The 25189-nt window shown below is 37.7% G+C and overlaps 5 protein-coding genes across 6 annotated transcripts in view; 4 read left to right on the top strand and 1 right to left on the bottom strand.

Moving 5' to 3' along the window:
* Positions 1 to 2526: 2526 nt before the first annotated feature.
* Positions 2527 to 3891, top strand: LOC131326884 (protein CANDIDATE G-PROTEIN COUPLED RECEPTOR 7-like). Its single transcript, XM_058359792.1, has one exon. It carries the CDS (start codon positions 2527 to 2529, stop codon positions 3889 to 3891), a length of 1365 nt encoding a protein of 454 aa, XP_058215775.1.
* Positions 3892 to 6439: 2548 nt separating this feature from the next.
* Positions 6440 to 7747, top strand: LOC131326886 (protein CANDIDATE G-PROTEIN COUPLED RECEPTOR 7-like). Its single transcript, XM_058359793.1, has one exon. It carries the CDS (start codon positions 6440 to 6442, stop codon positions 7745 to 7747), a length of 1308 nt encoding a protein of 435 aa, XP_058215776.1.
* A 5161-nt stretch (positions 7748 to 12908) lies between these two features.
* Positions 12909 to 14282, top strand: LOC131326889 (protein CANDIDATE G-PROTEIN COUPLED RECEPTOR 7-like). Its single transcript, XM_058359796.1, has one exon. The coding sequence runs from the start codon at positions 12909 to 12911 to the stop codon at positions 14280 to 14282; it is 1374 nt and encodes a 457-aa protein (XP_058215779.1).
* A 2630-nt stretch (positions 14283 to 16912) lies between these two features.
* Positions 16913 to 20209, top strand: LOC131326890 (protein CANDIDATE G-PROTEIN COUPLED RECEPTOR 7-like). Its single transcript, XM_058359797.1, has 3 exons — positions 16913 to 16931; positions 16976 to 17070; positions 18815 to 20209. The coding sequence occupies exons 1-3, from the start codon at positions 16913 to 16915 to the stop codon at positions 20207 to 20209; spliced, it is 1509 nt and encodes a 502-aa protein (XP_058215780.1).
* A 2503-nt stretch (positions 20210 to 22712) lies between these two features.
* LOC131326644 (mechanosensitive ion channel protein 1, mitochondrial-like) overlaps positions 22713 to 25189 on the bottom strand; it is a 44516-nt gene continuing 42039 nt past the window's right edge. For both annotated transcript variants that reach the window (XM_058359499.1, XM_058359498.1), the window contains exons 5-6: positions 24433 to 24543; positions 22713 to 23088 (exon numbers count right to left, since the gene is read on the bottom strand). In XM_058359499.1, the coding sequence (XP_058215482.1) occupies positions 23032 to 23088; positions 24433 to 24543 (168 nt within the window). In that variant the 3' untranslated portion in view covers positions 22713 to 23031. The remainder of the gene's footprint in view (positions 23089 to 24432; positions 24544 to 25189) is intronic.

The raw sequence follows: 25189 nt of genomic DNA on the forward strand, positions 1-25189 counted from the left end.
TATGGAGTTCCTCAGGATTCGGTAAACTTGGCTCCTTTTTTACTTTTTTTTTTTTTCTCAGCAAAAGGAAATTTTATTAAAAATCGAAAGGTTATATCGAAAGGAAACACAGTGGAAAAATGACACCTAACTCATCCAGCAGGAGATTGGATGAGAAATACCTCAAAATTACAGTTTTAACAGTCGAATACCATCTAAATACCCTTTGAACTCCTCGATTAAATACCCTCGATTGGCTCCTTTTCAACTTGGAACATTTTATTAATTTTAAGTTAAATTAAGACCACATAAATGTATACTACTATTAAAAAGATTAATAGCAAGCATAAATTGTGTCCTATATATGGGACCCACAACAATGAACAATGCAATCTGACCTATATCACATGACATGACTGAGTTCGTAAGATACAATTAAACAGTTAAAGTTAAAGAACAGAGGCTTCCGCAAGATCCGGACTCCGATATTGTAGTACGCAAGTGACTAAATAATTTTTTATTTTTTTTGTCAAACTTTCCAGGTACTTTCATTGATACGAAAACCTACATTGGGAATGAGTAGCCACCCCCAAAGAGGGAGAAATGCAACCAGAAAAGAGGACTAAACTCATAAATCAACATTCAGGATCTCACACAAATAAAACTCGTCTCCTACCTCGAAAAGCCATTAAGATGACATAGAAAACCCACCACAACACCCACAAGGAGTGAGAGAAAGCCCCGCGCTGAGAAAGAAACCCAATAAAAAAAACAACAAAGAAAAACTATAGCAATATCTACGAGCAAACAACAGATCCACACCCCTAAGTCTAGCCACCCAAAAATGCCGAATAAGACCCTCATTGCCGCCACCAATTGCCACAAAGACGGCCGAGACACAGCAAAGAGTACGGAAAATTTGTCAAGTTCATTGGATTTATTTACGACGATCCTAAAGTTAATTATGTTTAGGGTTCTAGTATGATATTACAAAATTCACTATTTCTATCATATTTTGATGTCATCGAGCCCACAGCCAGGGCTGCAAGCTGCAAATGAGCTGAGCTGAGTCAAGCTTCGCCATGTTCAAGCTCATCTCGTAGGTATCTACATTAGCTCGAGCTCGTCACAAGCTGCCAACCTTTAGCTCGAGCTCGGCTCACTTAAGCTCAAAAAGTTAACTGCTCAAAGCGCTAAGTAGGTGAAACGGGTGGTCTCCGCTTTTGTAATGGAACTTGCTTGGTCATTTGTTTGAGTAGGCGATATGGAACTAAGGAGAAGAGAGTGAGGGTTTTGCTTGTTTCCTTCTTGAAATTTTCTTCCGTCCCATATCGGAAATTTTATAGTTCAAGAGACGTCCCCCCTAGATCACATTGACTCTAAGCTCCATATTTGGCCGATTTTCCTTGGCTAAGATAAGATCAAAAGTTTTGGAAAATGATATAGTTTTGCTATATATGCTTAGAAAATAATAATAAACATAATAAAAAATTTTGGCTCGCGAGCCGATTCAAGCCGAGCATCAACTGGCTCGTGCTCGGCTCGTTAAGGAAATGAGCCACTAAATTGGGCTCGAGCTCATTTGTTTATATTACAAGTCGAGCTTGAACGAGCCACTATTAACCCGAGCCCCAAGCTGCTCGTGAACGGCTCTGTTCGTTTGCAGCCATACACACGGGTATCTAGTCTTTAAATGCTAAATTTATCTTATGGTCTCAGTCATGTCACATTACATATATATTATTGCTTTATTCATTATTGTGCGTTCCACGAGCCAAGAGTCACGGGAACCAATTCATTAACCATTAATATTTTGCATTTACCTTTTTTGAAGTCTGAAAAAAGGACGATGTAAAACTTTATAGCAGTACTTGTGCTTGTGCGTGGAGCCGCACTTAATTATTCAAAAGCATTGAACTAAAATAATGCATGTAAAACGTTTTGACGCTATCATTACTAAAATCCCATAATCTCGATAGCACATGGTGAATCATAGAGAGTTAAATCGTGTACAAGGAGGACCAATTTTACAATGTCAGTCACCCAAACTACCCTAATGACATAGTGTTCTTATTTAGGAGACCTTGTCTAATTTCTCTTTCTCAATGCTTACTTACAATTCATTTTGCTATTCCGAACAACTTTTCACGTCTAATCTTTCTTGAGTCTCCAGCTTTACAAAAAGGGTCAACAGTTTGTCAAAAAATGTCAATTACGAGAAAAGAGTAGTTTTTTTATTGGGACAACCTTGTTTTGCGCTTCAAATCCTAACAAAAAAAAAGGGTGTAAAAAGCTGTAAAAGTCCAGAATAAGAAGCACAAAACAAGGTAAATCCTGACTCTTACAGCTCATACATGCTGTTTATTTTGAGCCCTCTTCCGCGTATATAAACATTGCTATTGCTCCCTATCTTGCATCCCTATGCTTTCATTCCTTAGCAATTTCCTCCCCTATTGCCACCGCCTCTTTTTTCTCCCATTGAAACTCTGCTATCCCATTCTATAGATTTTTTTGTTCGGCAATCCATTCTGAAGATAATACTGAAAAATGTATCAAATTACCTTTCTCCTCATCCTCTTCTTCTTTGTTGGGCAACTTCCTTCAACAATTGGAGATATCCAAACGGTAACAATCTCCTCAGACTCTCGTCGCACCATCTTTTTTAAAGATTTCTGTTTCGATCTCACAGGTCATGTCTCCCTCAATGTCTCCAGTGTCTCGATCACCACCACCTCTACCACCCCAATAAACACCTCACGTATAGGTTTCTTCTTTGGTGATTTATATGCCCTTCAATATTATGGACTTGTGATATATTTTGAGGAAGGAAAAACATGCATTCTTGAGTCCCCCAACCTAATCCCAGGAGGTTTCGAACCCATAGCCACATTTGCAGAACTCTCACCTCCTCCCCATTCTTCCATAAGCAAAACCCTCCCCATCCCTGCTTTCACTGTGAACAACAAAACCCGCCCCGTCCATTCACCAGACTATCTCGGTATCTATTTTTCGAACTGTGAGCCGAATACCTCGGTGTCAATGCACGTTCACGTGGAAACCTATAACATCGATAGAAATGGCAAGGACTATCTTGAAGTCGGTAGAACTCAACTGCCAATAATCTACTTCATTTTTTCCATCCTTTACTTGTTGTTTCTGGCCTTGTGGGTATATGTATGCTACAAGAACAGGTCATTTGTTAGCAAGATACACATTCTTATGGCCATATTGGTCGTAATGAAATCGTTGAATCTATTTTTCGATGCAGAGGACAAACGCTACATCAAGGTCAGTGGAACCCCTCATGGATGGGACTTATGGTTTTATTTGTTCCGTTGTCTTCGAGCTCTGCTATTGCTAACCGTAATCATGTTGATTGGGAGTGGTTGGACAATCTTGAAACCAACTTTACATGCCAACGAGAAGAGAATCTTGGCATTTGGCGTAACAATTCAGGTTTTTGCTAGCGTAGCCCACGTTTATACGGATGAAACCGGCCCATCCAATAGCAACTACTTGTTCTTGACTCTGTTGTTATTGCTGGTCGATGTAATGGGCTTTATGATAGTTTTCGTTCCAATTGATTCGTCGATGCTGACACTCAAGGAAGGCGCGAGGACAGATAGAACTGCTGCACAGGATCTGGGAATGATGAGACTTTTGGGATATTTTAACATATGTCTGTTTACGTTCTTGCAATTGAAGTGGGTTGCGTGGATTTCCGTCTCTTGGCTCATTATCCCTGATGGAGATTGTGGTATAGAGTGGTTGATTGTTACGATTGAAGAGACTATTGTCCTTGGATTTTACATTGCGATGTTTTATCTATTTCGGCCTAGGGAGCAAAATGAGTATTTTGTTGTTCAAGACGAAGAGATGGTTCTTGCAACGATTCGGAGAGAGATTGCTTAGACTTGAAATTTGGTTTATATATAGATTCGTGTGGTTAGACTTCATACGACCCGGTAAATTTGATGTGGGGATTTTCTTGACGAAGAGCTGAGAATTGTTGCTACTCGGGGGGAAAAAAACGCAAAAGAACGGGAAATTGTTGAGATATATGTTATTTTATTCGTTTATTCAATCCAATTGGAAAAAAAAATTTGTGTAAGGTAATTGTTGTACAAATTTTATATGTTATGTTCCATAGTTCTGTTTATCTCGAACTTTTAAACCCTGTTGTGCTTGATTTTTGCTTTCCATGTACTTGGTGAAAATTGAACATAAATGTCTTCCGAGTTGCATTCTTGATCATTATTGAATTAGTACTTAGCATCTTGAAATAACGATCGAAACAACGCCAACCATTCAGTAGTTTCTCCCAACCAAGCAGAGGCGTAAAGGTAATAATGGAAACAAAATTGGAAAATCGTATCCAGTATAACAAGAAATATTTTAGTCATTTTAAAATTTTTAATAATAAGGATCCTTTTGTTTCGAGGTAAAATGTTTTCTACGAAAAATGTTTTTTCAAAAAACAAACTTCAAACTTTTATTTTCCGGTGTTTGGTTGGCACTAGAAAAATATTTTTAGAAATCGACAATATAGTGTAAAGAGAGAGGGGGGTTTAAACAGTGGAGAGATCTGAGAATATTGGAATTGAACGTTGATCAGGACTGACGATCAACAAAACTTAGCAGTGAGAATTGTAGTAAAAGACAGCGGGTTCATTTCAAAAAATAACTTACGAAAGATTTAAGGGTAATTCATTTTTATGCAATTAATGTAAAATATTTTCCTTATTTTTTACACAACCAAACACCGAAAAATATGTAAAACATTTTACGCCCAAACAAACAAAGCCTAAATGTCAATCACCTCCATTAACGGCATTTAAGTTCTTTAAGTTTTATCACCACATTTGTTAAGTTCATTGGATTTAATTAGAATGATCCAAAAGTTAATTAGGTCTTGCGTTCTAGTACGATTTTATTCATTATTGTGCGTTCCACTAGCCAAGAGTCAGAAAATTTAATTTTCTTTCAAGTCTGCAAAGGACAATGTAAAACTTTCAAGAACTTGTGCTCGTGCCTAGAGGCACTTAATTATTCAAAAGCATTGACCTAAAATAATGTAAAACTGTTGGACACCATCATTTCTAAAATCCCTTCAAGCCACCCCGAGAGAAATAAACAAATTCCAAAGATCTTGGGCAAATCCAAAGAAGGCTTTCTTGTAAGTTCGTCACAAACTATTCCTAGATTCCAATACAACTAATGCCAGATAGCTGCTAAGAAGCACTAGACAGAAAAAAATCCCTCACTCTTGATAGAACATGGAGAATCATAGAGAGTAAGAACGCTACAAGGAGGACGAATTTTTACAATATCAAATGTCAGTCACACAAACTATCCTAATGTCATATTGTTATTATCTAGGAGATCGACCTTGTTTTGTGCTTCTGAATGCTTACTTACAGCTCATTTTGCTATTTTGAAAGCTTATCGTTAGAACACTTTCTCGCGGGCAAGGATAGCTGTCCAAGGCTTTCGTCTCTCGACCGAAAAGAAGATTTCTTACTTACGAGCTACATACTTTCAGTGAGAAGGACATAGGTACGTAGCCTTGCTTACTTTCAGTTTTCATTGACCTGGGCCACGACGATCGAGCTACAGAGAAAAAGCTTTTGTGCAAGCTGGTTAGAATCAACCGGGGTGGTTTTTAAGTGTTTATTGACTTTTCTGGCTCTTCCTTATATATTACATAAGCCCTAAAGTAGGTAAGCCCGAAAGCCGAACTCAGCAACTAAGTAGTTCACTACCCCTCTTCTTCTGGTGTATCATCCGCGGAAATATTAATGGTAAAAGGGGGGGACTCAATGAGCTATGATATAACATGTCTATTGTGTCTTGAGTCTCCATCTTTATGAAAGGTTAACGGTTTGCCAAAAAAATTGTCCATTACATTAAAATAGAAAATAGTGCATGTGTTTTTATTTGGACAACCTGATTTTGTGCTTCCAAATCTCGACTTTTACAGCTTTTTTTTCATCTTTACAAAAGGTTCAACGGTTTGCCCAAAAAGTGTCAATTATTAGAAAAGACTAAGTTTTTATTGGGACAACTTTGTATTGCGCGTCTAAATCTTGACTTTTACTCTTTTTTTGACAATAGAAAAAAGCTGTAAAAGTCAGGATTTAGAAGCACAAAACGAGGTTAATCCTGATTTTTACAGCTGATACTGTTTATTTTGAGCCCTCTTCCACCTATATAACCATCGATATTGCTCCTTGTCTTGCATCCCTATGTCCTTCATTCCTTACCAATCTCCAACCCCATTGCCACCAGGCCTCTCTTTTTTCCCCTTTGCAACACCGCTGTCGCGTTCTACAAATTTTCTTGTTCGGTAATCCATTCTACGCATATCAACTAAAAAATGCATCAAGTTACCTTTCTCTTCATCCTCTTCTTCATTCTTGTTGTCCAACTGATCCCCTCAACAATTGGAGATATCAAAACGATGACGATCTCTTCAGACTCTCGTCACACCATCCTTTTCGGAGATTTTTGTTTCGATCTCACTGGTCATGTGTCTCTCACCGTCTCCAATGTCTCAATCACCACCACCTCTACAACCCCAATAAACTCCTCACGTATAGGTTTCTTCTATGGCGAGTTATACGCCCTCCAATATTATGGATTTGTGGTACTTTTTCAAGAACGAAAAACATGCATTCTTGAGTCCCCCACCTTAATACCAGGAGGTTTCGCACCCATAGCCACATTTGCAGAACTCTCACCTCCTCCCCAATCTTCCATTAGCAAAACCCTCCCCATCCCTGCTTTTACTGTGAACAACGAAACCCGCCCCATCCATTCACCAGACCATCTCGGTATCTATTTTTCCAATTGTGAGCCAAATACCTCTGTCTCAATGAACGTTCACGTAGAAACCTATAACATAGACCGAAATGGCAAGGACTATCTTGAAGTCGGTAGAACTCAATTGCCAATGATCTACTTCATTTTTTCCGTCCTCTACTTGCCGTTTCTGGCCTTGTGGGCATTATCATGCTACAAGAACAGGTCGTTTGTTCGCAAGATACACATTCTAATGGCCATATTGGTCGTAATGAAATCGTTGAATCTACTTTTCGAGGCAGAGGACAAACAGTACATCAAGGTCAGTGGAACCCCTCATGGATGGGACTTATGGTTTTATTTGTTCCATTTTCTTCGAGCTCTGCTATTGGTAATCGTAATCATGTTGATTGGGACTGGTTGGATGATCTTAAAACCAACTTTACATGCAACCGACAAGAAAATCTTGGCTTTGGGCGTAACAATTCAGGTTTTTGCTAGCATAGCCCATGTTTACACCAATGAAACCGGCCCGTCCAATAGCAACTACGTGTATTTGACTCTTGGGTTATTGCTGTTCGATTTGGTGGGCTTTATGATAGTTTTCGTTCCAATTGAGTCGTCCATGAAAACACTCAAGGAAGCCGCGAAGACAAATGGAACTGCTGCGCAGGATCTGGGAACAATGAGACTTTTGGGATATTTTAACAAAACTGTGTTTACGTTCTGGCAAGTGAAGTGGTTTGCGTGGATTTGGGTCTCTAGGCTCAGTATATTCTTTGATGAAGATTGTTGTTTAGAGTGGTTGATTGCTACGATTGAAGAGACTGTTTCCCTTGGATTTTACATTGCAATGTTTTATCTGTTTCGGCCGAGGGAGCAGAATGAGTATTTTGTTGCTCTAGACGAAGAGACGGCTCTTGCTACGATTCAAAGAGAGTTTGATGAGATTTCAGATTCGGATTAATCATATCGGATTATATAAACATTCATGTGGTGAGACTTCGCTCGGTAAATTTGATGTGAGGATTTTCTTGATGAAGAGCTGGGAATTGGTGCAGTCCTCGGGTAAAAAAAACACAGAACTGGAAATTGTTGTGATATACTATGTTATTTCATGGTCAAGATTTAAGTGATGCTTTTTATGCGTTTATTCAGTCCAATTGAAAAAATGAAGTATGTAAGGTAATTGAACATGTATGTTCCATAGTTCTGTTTCTCTCAGAAATTTCTGAGTTTTTTTTAGTAGTTTCTCCCAACCAAGCAGAGGAATAAAGGTAATAATGAAAAAAAATTTGAAAATCGTTACCAATATAACGAGAAAGAACAACATATCACTTACCAAAAGAAGGAATTGGAAATAGATCTCAACACGTATGATGCTTTGGCACAAATCCGAAAGATGTAATCTTCGCTGCGATGAGTTTAATCGGTGAAATTAGATCTAAGAGATACGAGGTTGTGCGTGTTGGTAAACAATCCGGTCTTCAAATTTTGCTGGCGCAAATCCGGGATATTCGACCATGGCCCAAGATGACAAAAGTTCGATCGAGGCAAAGAAGCGGAAATAATCGGCAACTGTTAAGCAGCTATGGAGGGGAGAGAGAGAGAGAGAGGTTGACGGTGGGGGAAAATCAGCAATGTCTGGAGTCCCACGCCCAGTGGGGAATTCAGCAATAAATACGCCCATTCCCTTCTCTCCGCCGTTCCTCCAGACCCAAATTTAAATTGGAAATGGATTTGGCGCCTTCCGTGCACTTACGGTATTCAACACTTTTTGTGGTTCACCACCCAGGGGCGGAAGGACATTGAGATAAAGGTGGGCAGCCGACCTCAAAAGTTGTCAAATTTTCATAAAGATAGATATAGTTTTTACCCTATTTTTACTAATTTGAATCTACTCTAAAATTTATTTTAAATAGAATCTCTACCCACAAAATTCTCAAACATAGCGCTAGTGTGTTGGTTCCTCATAACAAATCAAGGGTTTCGTTCGCGACGATGTGATCTCTTCAGACTCTTCTCCTAAAGAGTAGGCTTCGAAATTGTATGTGTGACCTAGGGCTGTCCGCGGTCCGGATTGGACTAGATTGCTATGAATCCAATCCTAACTCGTGAATCACGGCTTTTAGAAAATATAATCTATGTCTGAACCAAAAGTCATACAGTTCGGTTCTAATCCAATACGTTAGTCACGGTTCGGTTGCGGTTTTATCCACAGATTATATTCCATAAACACTAAATTGCAAATCCAACCAAAAAAATCAAATTCTTGTCACCAAAAAAACAATCATTACAATCTGTCATTATATCCAGCAAGGTTGCAACAAAATGAAGTAAAGTACACAAGTATTATCCAGAGTTCTAGATTAGTTACAGCAAGGCAGCAACCAAATGACTCCACCAATATAACATGCAAATTCTAGTCAAGTATTGTCCAAGTATTATCTACTTATTACATATTCCATAAAACCTAACAAAAACTAGCCAATTAGAGCCCGTTCCAGAAGTGAAAAAAAGTCCTTATTTTTTAAAAAGGCAATTTTAAGCTTAAAAATTATGGGTTTATTGAATTCTAAAAATATTCAATATGGATTTTAGTTGAAAAATCTCGATGAGATCTTTAATACGATGAAAAAAAAATTAAAAATTTATTTTTCATTTACATTATTTTTTAGATTGAAAATGTGAAATAAGCTACTTATTTTTTAAGAAGGTTTCTTGAACGGGGCCTTAGTTTCACAAAACAAACAAAAAGTATCACATTAAGATAAAATTACTGAAAAAAATAAAATCAATTGGTAAAACTTATTATTGCTTACTATTACACACACACACACACACACATATATGTGTGTATATATATATATATATATATATATTATTTTTAAATATTTCACTATCCGGTTCGGTTAATCCTCAGTTTCATGATGAAAATTCGTGGACCAAACCGTATTTCATGATTTTTCAATTTTCAAAGCCGTGTCCGGACCATTAATTCATAGATCCAATCCAAATGTCATGGATTGGTTCAGTCCGGTCCGGTTTCATGGTTCTCGATTTTTCCTAGAGAGCCCTAGTGTGACCAATGAATGCATGATAGTTTGGTTGTGTATATAGAGAAATATATTTTTGAAACCATTACAAACAAGACTATCATCCATCGTTTTCAAAGTATGAAGAGTCGTCGGGGTTAATTGTAAATTGAAGCTACATTTTGTTATTAATATATATCTACTTTTTGTTAACTTGTTAATCCTAATTTTCTTTCAATTAGCAACTAGAAAAGTGAATTATACATAGTATAAATTCCTGACCCCACTTATCGAAAATCCTGACTCCACCACTGTTGCCGCCCAAGAGCGGATCTCTACCCTTAACAATTTGTTCATCAGTCACACCACCACCTCTCCTTTCTGTGAATGCCGCCGTCTACTTCCTGAAACTACTTGTCGTGCTCTTCGTGATTGTGACCGTGCTAAAGCCATTTGGACTGCCCTCCTGTTTCCGCTGGACATCCAGTCCAACAATGCCAGTGACTGGATCCGGCTGCATGCTAAGATCAAGTCTTCTGATTCCTCGGGCTTACCTTAGAATATCATCTTTCTCTTCGCCATTTGGCATGTTTGGAATGATCATAACCAACACCTTTTTTAGCATAATTCCAACGTACTCGAGTTTACCAAGCCCAAACATTATTGCCAATAACATCATGAACAAAGCCTATAGCCTCATGGCCTCAACAGGAGGCTTACTGCGTGACCAACATAGCAGATGGCTAGGAGTGTACCATAGAACTTCATGGCCGAGTTATGGGCCTTGCGGGATGGATTGATCTTTGCGAAGGAGAAAAATGTGAGAAAATTGGAGATAGAAACTGATGCATTGGGAGTCATCCAATTGATAAACGATAAATATTTGTCACACAATCCACGTACTGGGTAATATTTTACTCAATTGCAGGTCCCTTATGGAGAAGTTTGAGGCGGTGTCTATTAAGCATATCTATTGGGAAGCAAATCAACGTGCAAAAGTGTTGGCAAATAATACGCCAGTTTCGGTTGGATATTTTTATGTTTATCAGAGCATTCCTAGTTGTATTGCTAATGTTTTCTATCCGGATTTGATTGGGGTTGTGTACCCTAGTATTGTAAACTCTTAATTATTAGTATTAGTGCATCTTGGTTTACCAAAAAAAAATGCAGCAATGTTTGAAGATTCACTTGTTAACCACATTTTTAAAACAAGCCAATGTTTGAAGTGTAAAAGTTTACACCTTTTGGATTGCATACACATGTACAAACAAATAGTCAATTGGTCAGAGGATGAGGGTTTTTTTGGAGTTATGGAGGCCACCGGGAACATGGGATATAGTACTTGTATGAGGTCAAGGAAAGCATAGTCCTGTCTTTACTAGAGAGAGATAATTTATGTAAAGAATCCTTTTGGAGGGGGGGGGGGAGAACCGACGTAAAGTAAGAAATTCAGTCCCCTCCCCCGAAAAAGCTAAAGAAACCGACGGGAGATCAACCACCAACCCTGAGAACCGACCGGCATGTGGGGTTCAATTTGGGTCCCGCAAGTATGATCCAAGTCGTTTAATAATTTTTTTTTTAAAAACGAGTGTGTCCATATAAAATCAGCTCAATCTGATATATGTAGGTGCTCGATCCAGTTATTCATTTTTTCATGCATCTGAAATACGAATGAAAAATGGAAGATTGAATCGAGAACTTACACATATTGGATTGAGATGATTTTTCAAATGCTCAATCAGTTTTTTTTGTTATTATTGAACGGCTAGGATCATTCACGTGGAGCCCTAAGTGGGCCGTCGGTGGCTCCTGTCGGTTTCCGTAGCAGAATACGCCCTCCCTCAAGCCAAAAACCAAAACAGTCCTTTATATATTCCTGTTCCAGTAACTCTCCCCTCACCTCACACTTCATGAATCATGAATATACTACACTCTATTCCCACTTTATGATCAACCTTGGGAATGTATGGATGTTTTCCCGGATAATCGACGGAGCATTGCGGAAAATAGGTACGAACAAAATCCATCTATTGTTAAGCTTTTTCTAGTTTCTTGAACAAGGACTTGATGCTTATTGGGGTTTTAGTAAAGGGGAAAAGGAGCTCAAAGGGTGTGGAAATTGGAGTCAAAAATCGCTTGAGGACAACGTAAAACTTTCTAGCACTTGTGCGCGTGCCTGAAGCCACTTAATTCTTCAAAAGCAATGACCTAACATAATGTAAAACGGTTAAGACACCATCATTACTAAAATCCCTTCAAGCCACCCCGAGAGAAATAAATGAATTCCAAAGATCTTGGGCAAATTCAAAGAAGGTTTTCTTGTACATTCATCACAAACTATTTCTAGGTCCCAATACCAGATAGTTGCCGAGAAGCACTAGCCTGAAAAAATCCCTTAATCTCGATAGAACATGGTGAATCATAGAGAGTTAAAATGCTATCAAATGTGAGTCACACAAACTATCCTAATGACATATTGTTATTATTTACAAGACCTTTTGTGGTTCTAAAAGCTTACTTACAGCTCATTTTTCTATTTCGAACAGCTTTTCACGTCAATTGTATCTTGAGTCTCTATCTTTACGAAAGGCTCAACGGTTTGCCAAAAAATTGTCAATTATAAGAAAATAGTAAATAATGCATGTGTTTTCATTGGGCAACCTGGTTTTGTGCTTTTAAATCCTCACTCGTACAGCTTTCTTTTTCCATCTTTACAAAAGGGTCAACGATTTGCCAAAAAATGTGTCAATTATTAGAAAAGACTGTATTGTTATTGGGGCAACCTTGTTTTGCGCTTCTAAATCCTGACTTTTACTCTTTTTTTAACAACAAAAAAAAAACCTGTAAAAGTTAGGATTTAGAAGCACAAAACGAGGTTTATCCTGATTTGTACAGCTGGTCATGTTTATTTTCAGCCCTCTTCTGCCTATATAACAATCTCAACTGCTCCCTGTCCTGCATCCCTATCTCCTTCAATCCTACCAATCTCCACCCCTATTGCCAACCCCTCTTTTTTATCCATTTGCAACACTACTATCCCATTCTATAGATTTTTTCGTTCGATAATACATTCTGCACATATATCTCCAAAAAATGCATCAACTTACCTTTCTCCTCATCCTCTTCTTCTTCCTTGTTGTTCAAATGCCATCAACAATTGGAGATGTCAAAACAGTTACAATCTCCTCAGACTCTCGTCCCAACATCCTTTTTGAAGATTTCTGTTTCGATCTCACCGGTCATGTCACTCTCAGCATTTCCAATGTCTCCATCAACACCATCTCTACCACCCCAATAAACTCATCGCGTATAGGTTTCTTCTTTGGCGATTTATCTGTCCTCGTATATTATGGATTTCTGATAACTGGTCAGGAAGGAAAAACATGCATTGTTGAGTCCCCCCACCTAATCCCAGGACTTTTCCAACCCATAGCCACATTTGCAGAACTCTCACCTCCTCCCCAATCTTCCGTCAGTAAAACCCTCCCCATCCCTGCTTTTACTGTGAACAACGAAACCCGCCCCGTCCATTCACCAGACCATCTCGGAATCTACTTTTCCAATTGCGAGCCGAATACCTCCGTCTCAATGCACGTTCACGTAGAAACCTATAACGTAGACCGAGATGGCAAGGACTATCTTGAAGTCGGTAGAACTCAATTGCCAATGATCTACTTCATTTTTTCCGTTCTTTACTTGCCGTTTCTAGCCTTGTGGGTGTACATATGCTACAAGAATTGGTCGTTCATTCGCAAGATACACATTCTAATGGCCATATTGGTCGTAATGAAATCGTTGAATCTATTTTTCGAGGCAGAGGACAAGCACTTCATCAAGGTCAGTGGAACCCCTCATGGATGGGACTTATGGTTTTATTTGTTCCATTGTCTTCGAGCTCTGTTATTGCTAACCGTAATCATGTTGATTGGGACTGGTTGGACAATCTTAAAACCAACTTTACATGCCAACGACAAGGAAATTTTGGCTACGGGCGTAACAATTCAGGTTTTTGCTAGCATAGCCCATGTTTATACCGATGAAATCGGCCCGTCAAATAGGTACTACTTGTTTTTGACTCTGGTGTTATTGCTTGTCGATTTGGTGGGCTTCGCGATAGTTTTCGTTCCGATTGATTCGTCCATCAAAACACTCAAGGAAGCCGCCGAGATGGATGGAACTGCTGCGCAGGATCTCGGAAAGATGAGACTTTTGAGAAATTTTAACGGATGCGTGCTTGTTTTCTGGCAATTGAAGTGGTTGGCGTGGATTTATGTCTCTACGATTCCCGAAGATGATTGTGGTTTAGAGTGGTTGATCGTTACGGTTGAAGAGACTGTTGCCATTGGATTTTACGTTGGCATGTTTTATCTGTTTCGGCCTCGGGAGCAAAATGAGTATTTTATTGTTCAAGACGAAGAGACGGCTCTCGCTACGATTCGGAGAGAGTTTGAATCAGATTCGGATTAACCATATATAGCGGATTATTTATACATTCGTGTGGTGAGATTTAATACGACTCAGTGAATTTAATGTGAGAATTTTCTTGATGAAGAGCTAGTAATTGGTGCAGTCCTCGGGGGAAAAACGCAAAAAGACTTGAAATTGTGGAGATATATGTTATTCTGTGGTCAAGATTTAATGTATGTAAAACTGAAAAAAAATAATGTATGTAAAACTGTTGTGCTATTTTCTTTGGTGGAATGAGATAAAACATATGTTCTCTAGTTCTGTTTCTCTCAATTATTCTCTTCAACCCTGTTGCACTTGATTTTTGTTCCCCATGAACTTGGTGAAAATTGAACTTTGTGACGTAGCAGAATTTACAAAGCGATTGATACTCGTAGCCACGAGCAATTCTTGAATTTACAAAAAGAAGACAAAAGTCTAAAGTATTATTAAGAAATTTGACAAGGGTACATCAAGTATTATTGTTGAAAAAGTTAAATCAAAACATTAGGTTACAACCCTTTTATATGGTGTAACCCGAAACCCTAATAATTAAAGCTGAAAATAAAAAGTCTCATAAATTTGGAAAACTCCTAAAATTGAAAACGGGAAAGAAAAACAGGATTTTCCCAAAAAGAACCAACGAGTAAGGAATTATGGTCTAAGAGTTATTAACAAATTAAAAGTTTCCTAAAACGGAAAAAATATCAAATTGAAGGGCTAAATGAATGAATCGGACCGAAATCCACCATGCGTGCGCGAAAATATGTCAGCCCACACTAAGTTTTGAGCCTATTACGAGCTCGCCCGAATTTTTCCAAATCGGATAATCTGTAATTAAACCTCATTTGGGCTTTTGAGACTTCTTCCGGTCCAATTGATTATGAAATTAGGTCTCCACGTGTTCTACATCACTTTGGAAGCTAGAATTCTGTTCAAAAATTTACATTTTCAATATACTAAGTAATTCTAATTATCAAGATGAAACTCTGAAGACATTTATTGATAGATTGAGCATGTCATACTCTCCATGTATATAATTTATGTGTGCAATAGACTATAAGCAAAAGCGTATAATGAAAACAATTGGGAACATAGAAATTCAGAAATTTGTGTGTTTTTTTCAGTAGTTTCTCCCAACTAGACAGAAGCATAAAGGTAATAATGAAAACAAAATTGGAAAATCGTAACCAATAAAACAAGAAATTAAGAACAACACATCAATTACCAGAAGGAGAAATAGGAAATAGATCTCAACACGTATGATGACCAGTGCTAGTCTACAGACATATCGATGGCTCCGTTCTTTTGGCCTTAATTTAAATTTAGAAATTGTTTTCATTTGAATTTTTTTCGCATTTGTTGGTTTTGTGACAAACTTTTGTAGGTTATTGATTCGTCTTGACGAGAAGAATTGGAAAAGTAAATTTTTTTTACTTTTACCCTAATATTTTGAGAAATAACCAATTTTTAGTGCAAAAAATGACTTTTCTTGCTAAAAAATGGTTATTTCTCAAAATACTTGGGTAAAAGTAAAAAAAAATTCTTTTCCGATTTCTCTCATCGAAAGGAATCAATAACCTATAAAAGTTTGGCACAAAACCAACAAATGAGAAAAAATTTAATAAAGACAAAATTTTTAAGGGCAAATTTCACTCAGACCCCTTGAGGTATCTGACAATGACAGAAAGTACCCCTCAGTTTTCAAAAATGACAGAAACCTCCCCTATTTCACAGTTTGGGTTTCATTCCGTTAGTTCCGTTAGTAAAGTGGACGGAAAATGTACGAAAATGTACAGAAAATGAAATCTTCAATTTTATTTAATTCTACAGCTATCTTAGGGCTCTCATTGAAAGGCCTAGAGCAAAAAATTAATTATGACCATTTAGGATAAAATAATTAAAAAAATAAAATCTTCATTTCCGATTCAAACGAATTAAAATTTGGAGCATTTAAAATTTTGCTCTTTATTTGATTTTAGTGCTTTCAATGAAGAGCAAATACTTAAAGTGCTCCAATTTTCAATCCATTTGAATCGGTGCGAAAATCTTATTTTTCTGATTATTTTATCCTAAAGTGCAATAATAAATTTTTAGTTCTAAGATTTTCAATGAGAGCTTTAAGATAGCCGTAGAACTAAACGAAGAGGAGATACTTAAGTGCTTCAATTTTTAATTCGTTTGAATCGGTGCAAAGATTTTTATTTTTTTATCATTTTATCCTAAATGGTCATAGTTAATTTTTGGCCCCAAGGCTTTCAATGAGAGCCCTGAGAGAGCCATAGAACCAAATGAAGAGAAGATACTTAAGTGCTCCAATTTTTAATCCGTTTGAATCGGCGCGAAGATCTTATTTTTCTGATCATTTTATCCAAAAGGGTCATAATTAATTTTTTGCTCTAGGACGTTCAATAAGAGCCCTAAGATAGCTGTAGAACTAAATAAAATTGAAAATTTCATTTTCCGTACGTTTTCCGTCCATTTCACTAACGGAACTAACGGAATGAAACCCAAACTGTGAATTAGGGGAGGTTTCTGTCATTTTTGAAAATTGAGGGATACTTTCTGTCATTGTCAGATACCTTAGGGGGTCTGAGTGAAATTTGCCCAATTTTTAAATTTAAGTTAAGTTTAAATTAAAGGCTAAAAGAATGGAGCCATTATGTCACAGTATTAGGAATCAGAATATGCACTTAATTTGCTTGGTCCTGTAGGTAAGAGGTTGTTTGTTGTTGCTGTTGTGTGTGTGCTTGGTGCTATTCTCCAAGCGTTTCGTTTCCTATTTCTCGTTGTAGGGACTGAGCAATTGGTTCTTTTTTACCCGTTGGTGTAACTGTCTTTTGTGGTGTTTCTTTTCGTTGTTGGTATCTTGCCAACATCTCTCTTTAGGTCTCGGGTTACTTTTGTTTTCTCTTGCCCTTTTAATCTTTGTATCTCTTTAGATTAATAAAATTTCTTTTGCCGAGCAAAAAATAAAAAAGAAAGAAAAAAGGAATATGCACTTAATTTGTCATATTCATGAAAAAGAGAGGTGGGGAAATTTATAGATGACCAGTGCTAGTCTACAAACACATACATTAGATCTGTTCGATGCACGAAGGATCCATGCTCATTAAACGGTTACGAAAATATTTATGTTCCAATATCTATATCCAAAGCATTTTTCTTTTTAGATTGTCAGAATTGAGTCAGAGAAGCTTAAATATTCTTTTGTAATTTTCTAAGGGAAATGATATTGCCACATCATTTTTTGATAATGCCACACCCTGTAAGTGTATTTTTGCACCAAAAATTACACTTGCAGAGTGTGGCATTATCAAAAAAGGGTGTGGCAAAATCACTACCCTTTTCTAATTATTATTTTTCTCTTTGTTTGTAAGTTTTTAAATTTTTTCCTTTTAGGTATTCTATTATTCTTTAAATTGAACCGTTCAATAAAAACTGCTTAGATCAAGCACTTTTCGATCATATTTTTTGTTGATTTCACACGAAAACCCTTCAAATCACGTTTTACACACATTAATCGGTTCGGATCATTAAAATTTGATTGGAAAAGAGGAGGTCCGCATTTTATTAAAATAAGGAATCCCTTATATGATCCTGACTATATATATATACACACACACAATCCGGATCAGGTCAGAGATTCCTAACCTGATTCCGGTCTGCACCTCCCCTTTTCTGATCGAAGTTCGATAATTCGAACCCGCTCAATATGATCAGAAAGTGATTTGATCGGGACTATATATATATATATATTGCTTTATTCATTATTGTGCGTTCCACGAGCATGTTAAGGGTTTTTTTAATAGAAATATTTTGCATTTACTCACTCGTAATTCAACGAACAATTAATCAAATTTACCTTTTTTGAAGCCAGCAAAAAGGACGATGTAAAACTTTATAGCACTTGTGCTCGTGCCTGGAGGCGCAATTAATTATTCAAAAGCATTAACCTAAAATAATGTAAAATGTTGACACCATCATTACTAAAATCTCGTACTCTCGATAGCACATGATGAATCATAGAGAGAACGTTACAAGGATGACGAATTTTACAATGTCAGCCACCCAAACTATCGTAATGACATGTTGTTATTTAGGAGACATTGTTTAATTTCTCCTTATGAATGGTTACTTACAGCTCATTTTGCTATGTCGAACACCTTTTCATGTCTGATATTTCATGAGTCTCCATCCTTACAAAAGGGTCAATGGTTTGCAAAAAAAGGTGTCAATTATGAGAAAATAGTTTTTTTTTTTTATTGGACAACCTTGTTTTGCGCTTCTAAAAGCCTAACAAAAAAAAGCTGTAAAAAGCTGTACAAGTCAAGAATAAGAAGCACAAAACAAGGCAAATCCTGACTTTTACAGATGATACTATTTATTTTGAGCTCTCTTCCGCGTATATAACCATCGCTATTGCTCCCTATCTTGCATCCCTATACCTTCATTCCTTACCAATCTCCACCCCTATTGCCACCACCTCTTTTTTCTCCCTTTGCAACACCGCTATCTCATTCTACAGATTTTTTTCTTTGGCAATCCATTAGGCACATATCACCGACAAAATGCATCAAATTAACTCTCTCCTCGTCCTCTTCTTCTTCCTTCTTTTTCGAATTCCCTCAACAACGGGAGATATCAAAACGGCAACGATCTCCTCAGACTCTCGTCGAACCATCCTTTTTGAAGATTTTTGTTTCGATCTCACCGGCCACCTTTCTCTCAACGTATCCAATGTCTCATTCACAACCACCTCTACCATCCCTATAAACACCTCACGAATAGGTTTCTTCTTTGGCGATTTATACGCCCTCGAATATTATGGAATGGTGATACTTGATCAGGAAGGAAAAACATGCATTCTTGAGTCCCCCAACCTAATCCCAGGACTTTTCCAACCTATAGCCACATTTGCAGAACTCTCACCTCCTCCCCAATCTTCCGTCAGCAAAACCCTCCCCATCCCTCCTTTTACCGTGAACAACGAAACCCGCCCCGTACATTCACCAGACCATCTCGGAATCTACTTTTCCAATTGCGAGCCGAATACCTCCGTCTCAATGCACGTTCACGTAGAAACCTATAACATAGACCGAAATGGCAAGGACTATCTTGAAGTCGGTAGAACTCAATTGCCAATGATCTACTTCATTTTCTCCTTCCTTTACATGCCGTTTCTGGCCTTGTGGGTGTACATATGCTACAAGAACAGGTCATTTGTTCGCAAGATACACATTCTAATGGTCATATTGGTCGTAATGAAATCGTTGAATTTATTGTTCGAGGCAGAGGACAAACACTACATCAAGGTCAGTGGAACCCCTCATGGATGGGACATATGGTTTTATTTGTTCCATTTTCTTCGAGCTCTGCTATTGGTAACCGTAATCATGTTGATTGGGACTGGTTGGACAATCTTAAAACCAACTTTACATGCCAAGGACAAGGAAACCTTGGCTGTGGGCGTAACAATTCAGGTTTTTGCTAGCATAGTCCATGTTTATACCGATGAAATCGGCCCGTCAAATAGCAATTACTTGTATTTGACTCTGGCGTTATGTGTGGTCGATTTGATGGGCTTTACGATTGTTTTCGCTCCAATTTATTCGACGATGAAGACGCTCAAGGACGCCGCGAAGACGGATGGAACTGCTGCGCGGGATCTGGGAAAGATGAGACTTTTGTCATATTTTAACGGATGTGTACTTGCGTTCTGGCAAGTGAAGTGGTTTGCGTGGATTTATGTCAATAGATTCAGCAGCGATACTGATGAAGATTGTGGTTTGGAGTGGTTGATAGTTACAATTGAAGAGATTGTTGCCCTTGGATTTTACATCGGAATGTTCTATCTATTTTGGCCTCGGGAGCAAAATGAGTATATTGTTGTTCAAGATGAAGAGACGGCTCTTGCTACCATTCACAGTGAATTCGCAGATATTTGAAATTCGGATTAACCCTAGTGGATTACATATACGTTCGTGCGGTGAGATTTCGTAGGACTTGGTGAATTTAAGGTGAGGATTTTCTTGATGAAGAGCTGGGAATTGGTGCATTCCTCGGGGAAAAAAATGCAAAAGAACTGGAAATTGTTGAGATATATGTTATTTTATGGTCAAGATTTAAGTGATGCTTTTTTCTCGTTTATTCAAATCCAATTGAAAAAAAAAAAAAGTTGGTATGGTAATTGACTAATTGTTTGTGCTATTTTTCTTTGGTGGAATGAGATAACGAGAAATTTTTCAGTGTCGGGCAGTGCCCGCTTGACACATTCGATGCGATTTTGGACGGCTTTGATTTGGAGAGAGAACGAGGAGTGGTGAAAGGAGAGAGAAAATTTCAATCTGAGCCGTCCAAAAGTTCATCGGACAGCTCGAAAGTGCCAGGATAACATATATGTTCCATCTGTTATCGGTTGAAAAAAAAAAACATCAGACAATTAAATGTTTCCAAATATCGTACTTTTTTTTTTTGCCAAAAGTTTAGGATTTCCATTAAATAACAAAGAGCTTATAACATAGGGTCTATTCTTTCCGAGGAAGAAAATAGCCAAACAGGTGGGCAGGCAATCCAAAGACCTACACGTCCAAACTCCATACACGCACATAAAAAGAGCATTAACGCAACACCACACACCAAGTACTGCATCTCAAATAACCCAACTCACATACACCAACACCAAAAAAAACGGCACCCCCGAACGGAGGGTAAGGAAGACTCTCACAGGGGAGAGACACAACGACAAAACAAACCAAAATAAAAAAAAACCGAAACAAATCCCAACAAAATCATACCCCAACAATCGACATGATCGAACGTGTAGTAGGCCAAACATAATGGCTCGGATCGTACTTCCTCAGGCACAGTCCGAGCCGAAGATGGCATTTAGATCCAGCATCGCTGAAGGACACGCTCGGCAGTGGTCCAAGTTCAGAGAAGGATCCCATCCCACTGACCCGATGCCTTGGCCACAAGAGGAACTATCCGGCTCGACCAAGATCGGGGCTTGTGCAGATGGCCTCATCACTTCTCCAAGCCTTCCGCCTGTGAGCTCGGTTAAGGACGGGGCTCAGCACACCTCAGTACCACGCTCTCCACCCCACGCGCTGAAAGCGGTTACGCCAATAGATAGTGAATGACGCACATGAGGATGACAGCTCACCACAAAAATAGTTATAAAACCCTAGCTGCTGACGTCCTAGTGACGCCAGCTAATGCGTGCAAGACACATGTACGTACTTGGTGAGCAAATAATGAAGACCCTATAAATACCCCTTGATGGATGCCCTTAAGAGGTACAAGCGAAATCTCACACTCAAACCTTAGTCTCTACGCGTTCTCATTCTCTTGCCGGAGGGTCTTGCCGGGCAAACCCCGACCAGATCTTAGTCGTGCATTCACTGTGCAGGTTAGGGCAAGAAGGCTAGGCAACTCACGAACCCATTGAAAATGAGCTCAGACCAAAGATCACCAGGCCACACAGGACGCGAGAGAGATAGAAGTTTAAATCAAAGTTTTAGTTTGGAGAGAGAAATTGGAGTAGAAATAAGTACGATATACTTAAAGTTTTGAAATGAAGTGTTGGAAAGAAAGAGTGAATAATTTTATCAAATGCAACATTTAAACCTGGCTCTTATATAATTGCAACATTTTATTAACTTTAACAAGTCACTACAATAAGAGATTGACATTTGAGCTTAGTTTGATGAAACAGAGCCATGGTGAATCTATGATTTGGAATCACGATATACACAAAATGGATAGGGCAATCACAAGCGATTTACCGGTTCAAAAACTTGTAGTGAAATTACAAAGTTCTCGCAAGCGCATGAATCGTACATATAGTATAGTATAGTAATGCAAGAGCGAGGTCGAACTCACAGAAACTTGTGATTTTTTAATAGAAAAACTAAATGAACTTAAACTGAATAAACTCTAACGTAACCTAGCTAGTTAACAAAAGTTGTGATTTTTGTCTTAACTAACACGTAAACTAGTAATGGTGAAAACTAAATAAATAAGTTGCCTATTGAACAAACTTGATCAAAGAAAAGTGACTAAGGTTTCAGAATCCACACCACACACATGTATTCATAGTAATTACTAACAAACTCTTTTTTATTTGAGAATAAATTCTTTACATCACGCCACGTTACAAAATAGTGGTCTCAATCAATAGAACATGGCAACATGGTGCAATGTAATTGATTTGGAGAAAACAAATGTTTACACCAGCGGTGTAAAGAATTTAATCTCTTTTTTATTTACGACCTTTTAGAAAAACAACTTATGTACGCTCGCCTTAATGTTAAAATCATATGTATCCATTCAAAAGCAAATCACAAAAGTAGATATCAAGTGCTTGAAATCAAAAGTTGCATAACAAAACTAAATAATCAGCTAGCAATCTCAAATTATGGGGAAAAAAAAAACATTATTGAATCCATATCCAGATAAGAACATTTATTCATTTAACCCAAACATCCGGAAATAAACAAAAAGCACGCAAATACTTACTACGAAACATGAATCCCCCAATTCTAGCCTAGAATATTAATTAGCCTCTCGTGGACTGATAACAGTTGAAGCTCTCTCTTCTTCTGCTTTTTTTCTCTCCTCGGCCGCAGCCGTAGCTAGTCTCTAGCCGTGGCGTCGTCCGAGTTGTTCTTCGCATGACTGGTCTCACTTGGATTAATTTGATCGGTTGGTCATCCTTTGGACATTTCGTAACGCAGAATTACTAATTACCACAACCTTGTCTTGCGCATCAACTCCGCATTGGTTGGATCGAGCGGCTATAATAAGTAGCTCTTGTCGCCGATTTCTGCAAGTTCAATAATTCAATATTATAAATGATCGAAAAGGATAATAACTATACTTAATTAAGCCAAAAACAGTATGGGTTACAGGGATCTCTACAGCTCCGTTCAGTTGTCAGGAAAGTACAGCAAATGATGGAAAAATCAACTTTCTCATAACTTTTGTAGTGTTTAGTTACCAGGAAAGTAGTGGGAAAAATGTTCTTAAATTTTCCTGCAAGATTTACTTTCTTGCAAAAGTGATCCGGCCAAAAGCATAAAATTTTGTAGGAAAGTTTTCTCCATTATGGGGCCAAAATAATTGGAGGGTAAGAAAAAAAACGAATGACGCCAATACCAAAAAAATACGAATTAGGTTCTTAGAAAAGCACTTTAAAATTTACGTGAGCAACAATAATTTCGACTACTGTGATACTTTCTAAGATAATTGTTGTAAAAAAAATTAGTAATTGATTTTTTTAAAGTATTTATTTATCTTGTCATTAGTCTTCAGTTTTGTTTTGTATTTACTAATCATCAGTTTATCAATGAGTTTTTGTATTGGCAACTAATCAAGCATAGTTATTTAACATTTGTTTATTTAGTTATCATCTATTTATTTTTTAAGCTTCATGTTAAGGCTTTGCATTAGATAAAATACATTTTTCGGTATGTGTTAGCTCTCAAAGTTACTTTTTGCCATGGAAAATAAAGAAGTTTCTCATAAGTGTCTTTTTCTGACAAATGAACCACTAAACTTTTGTTTTCCTGCAAAAAAAATTTGTCAAATGAACACTCACAGGAAAATAAATTTCTTTTTTCTTTACTTCACTTTACTTGACTTTTCCTGAGAATAACTTTCTTGTAAAACATTTCTGGCAATTGAACGGAGCCTACGTGTCAGATGTTTTTGTTGCTTATCAGTAAGGCTCATGGGTTGTGACATGTACGTTCTAATGCCAAATTGTATTTTTGTGAGGTGACAGGCGGTGTCGGACCGCTTTTCCACCATCTCTCCAACAATCAATTGGTATTAGGAGAGATGGTGGAAAAATTATCCGACAAGTGGTACCATAGCCAGGAAGTCATGGGTACAAATCACGAGAGCGTCATCGTGAGAGAGGGATCGATTGTTGGGTCCGGAGTGCCCCATGATTTGGTTACACAATGTCACTCTCTGCAACCGTTACGAAAACAAACTTGTGGGCGTGCATTGTCGAATGCCATAAAAGACTTAATTAAAGTTCTCCCTAATACCAATTGATTTTAGGAGAGATGGTGGAAAAACGGTCCGATGTCCCCACCATAAATTTAAAATGCTAGGAGTGCCACAATAGCAAAATGTGCAAGTAAAAGAAAAGAATACTCACCACATAATAGAGCTCTCTATTTGGAAGTACGAAGGGCAATCTCTTTGCATCAAGAAACAGGGTTTTTGTAACTCCAATTTTCACCACTTCACCTTCTGCTCCGGATCTCATCTGCACAAGTAGTAATTATTCTGATTCACCAGTTTCGACCATAACCAAGGAACTTGAAGTACAATAATGTCAACAAATAGCTTTTGAGGATTTGACCAAGATGTTATTTTCGGCCATTTTTAACCAACGAGATTGTCTTATTCACAGAAGAGCCATAAATAAGACAATCACGTTGGTGAGCGATGGCGGCCGTCCGTTTTGATTTTGGACGGCTGGAATTTAAATGAAACTTTTTCGGGGAAGAGTTAAACTCTTCCCCGGAAAAGTTTCATTTTAACTCTTTCCCGTAAAAATTTCATTTAAATCCGGATCGTCCAATAAATTTTGGACACATGCGATGGTGCTCCGCAAAACTCTTTTTCACGGAAACATCTATAGAAAATATTTTTCTCTTAATCAACACCATGATTGTATTCAAAGAGAAGTACTCCCAATATGAATATAGAAATAAACCAAAACAAAAAACAAAGTCACGAATAGCTGCCAAATCTTTACAAAACAAGGGAAATACAAAGAGGTTCAAGGAGAATTCTCAACATAAATATGTAAACAAACCCAAAAAAAAAAAAAAAAGGAAAAGGAAAAGGTCACTCGTAGTTGCAAAATCTTTAGAAATCAAAGAAAACAAGGGAATCCATCAAGAAGC

The sequence above is a fragment of the Rhododendron vialii genome, chromosome 5a (assembly GCF_030253575.1).
Source record: "Rhododendron vialii isolate Sample 1 chromosome 5a, ASM3025357v1".
Lineage (NCBI taxonomy): Eukaryota > Viridiplantae > Streptophyta > Magnoliopsida > Ericales > Ericaceae > Rhododendron > Rhododendron vialii.

Excerpts from the sequence above, each read along its gene's own strand:
- LOC131326886 (XM_058359793.1), top strand. The coding sequence starts at position 6,440 with ATGACGATCTCTTCAGACTCTCGTCACACCATCCTTTTCGGAGATTTT.
- LOC131326890 (XM_058359797.1), top strand. Across the intron at positions 17,071-18,814 it reads TTGTAGGGACTGAGCAATTG|GCACATATCACCGACAAAAT; the intron begins GTTCTTTTTTAC and ends GCAATCCATTAG.
- LOC131326884 (XM_058359792.1), top strand. The coding sequence starts at position 2,527 with ATGTATCAAATTACCTTTCTCCTCATCCTCTTCTTCTTTGTTGGGCAA.
- LOC131326889 (XM_058359796.1), top strand. The coding sequence starts at position 12,909 with ATGCATCAACTTACCTTTCTCCTCATCCTCTTCTTCTTCCTTGTTGTT.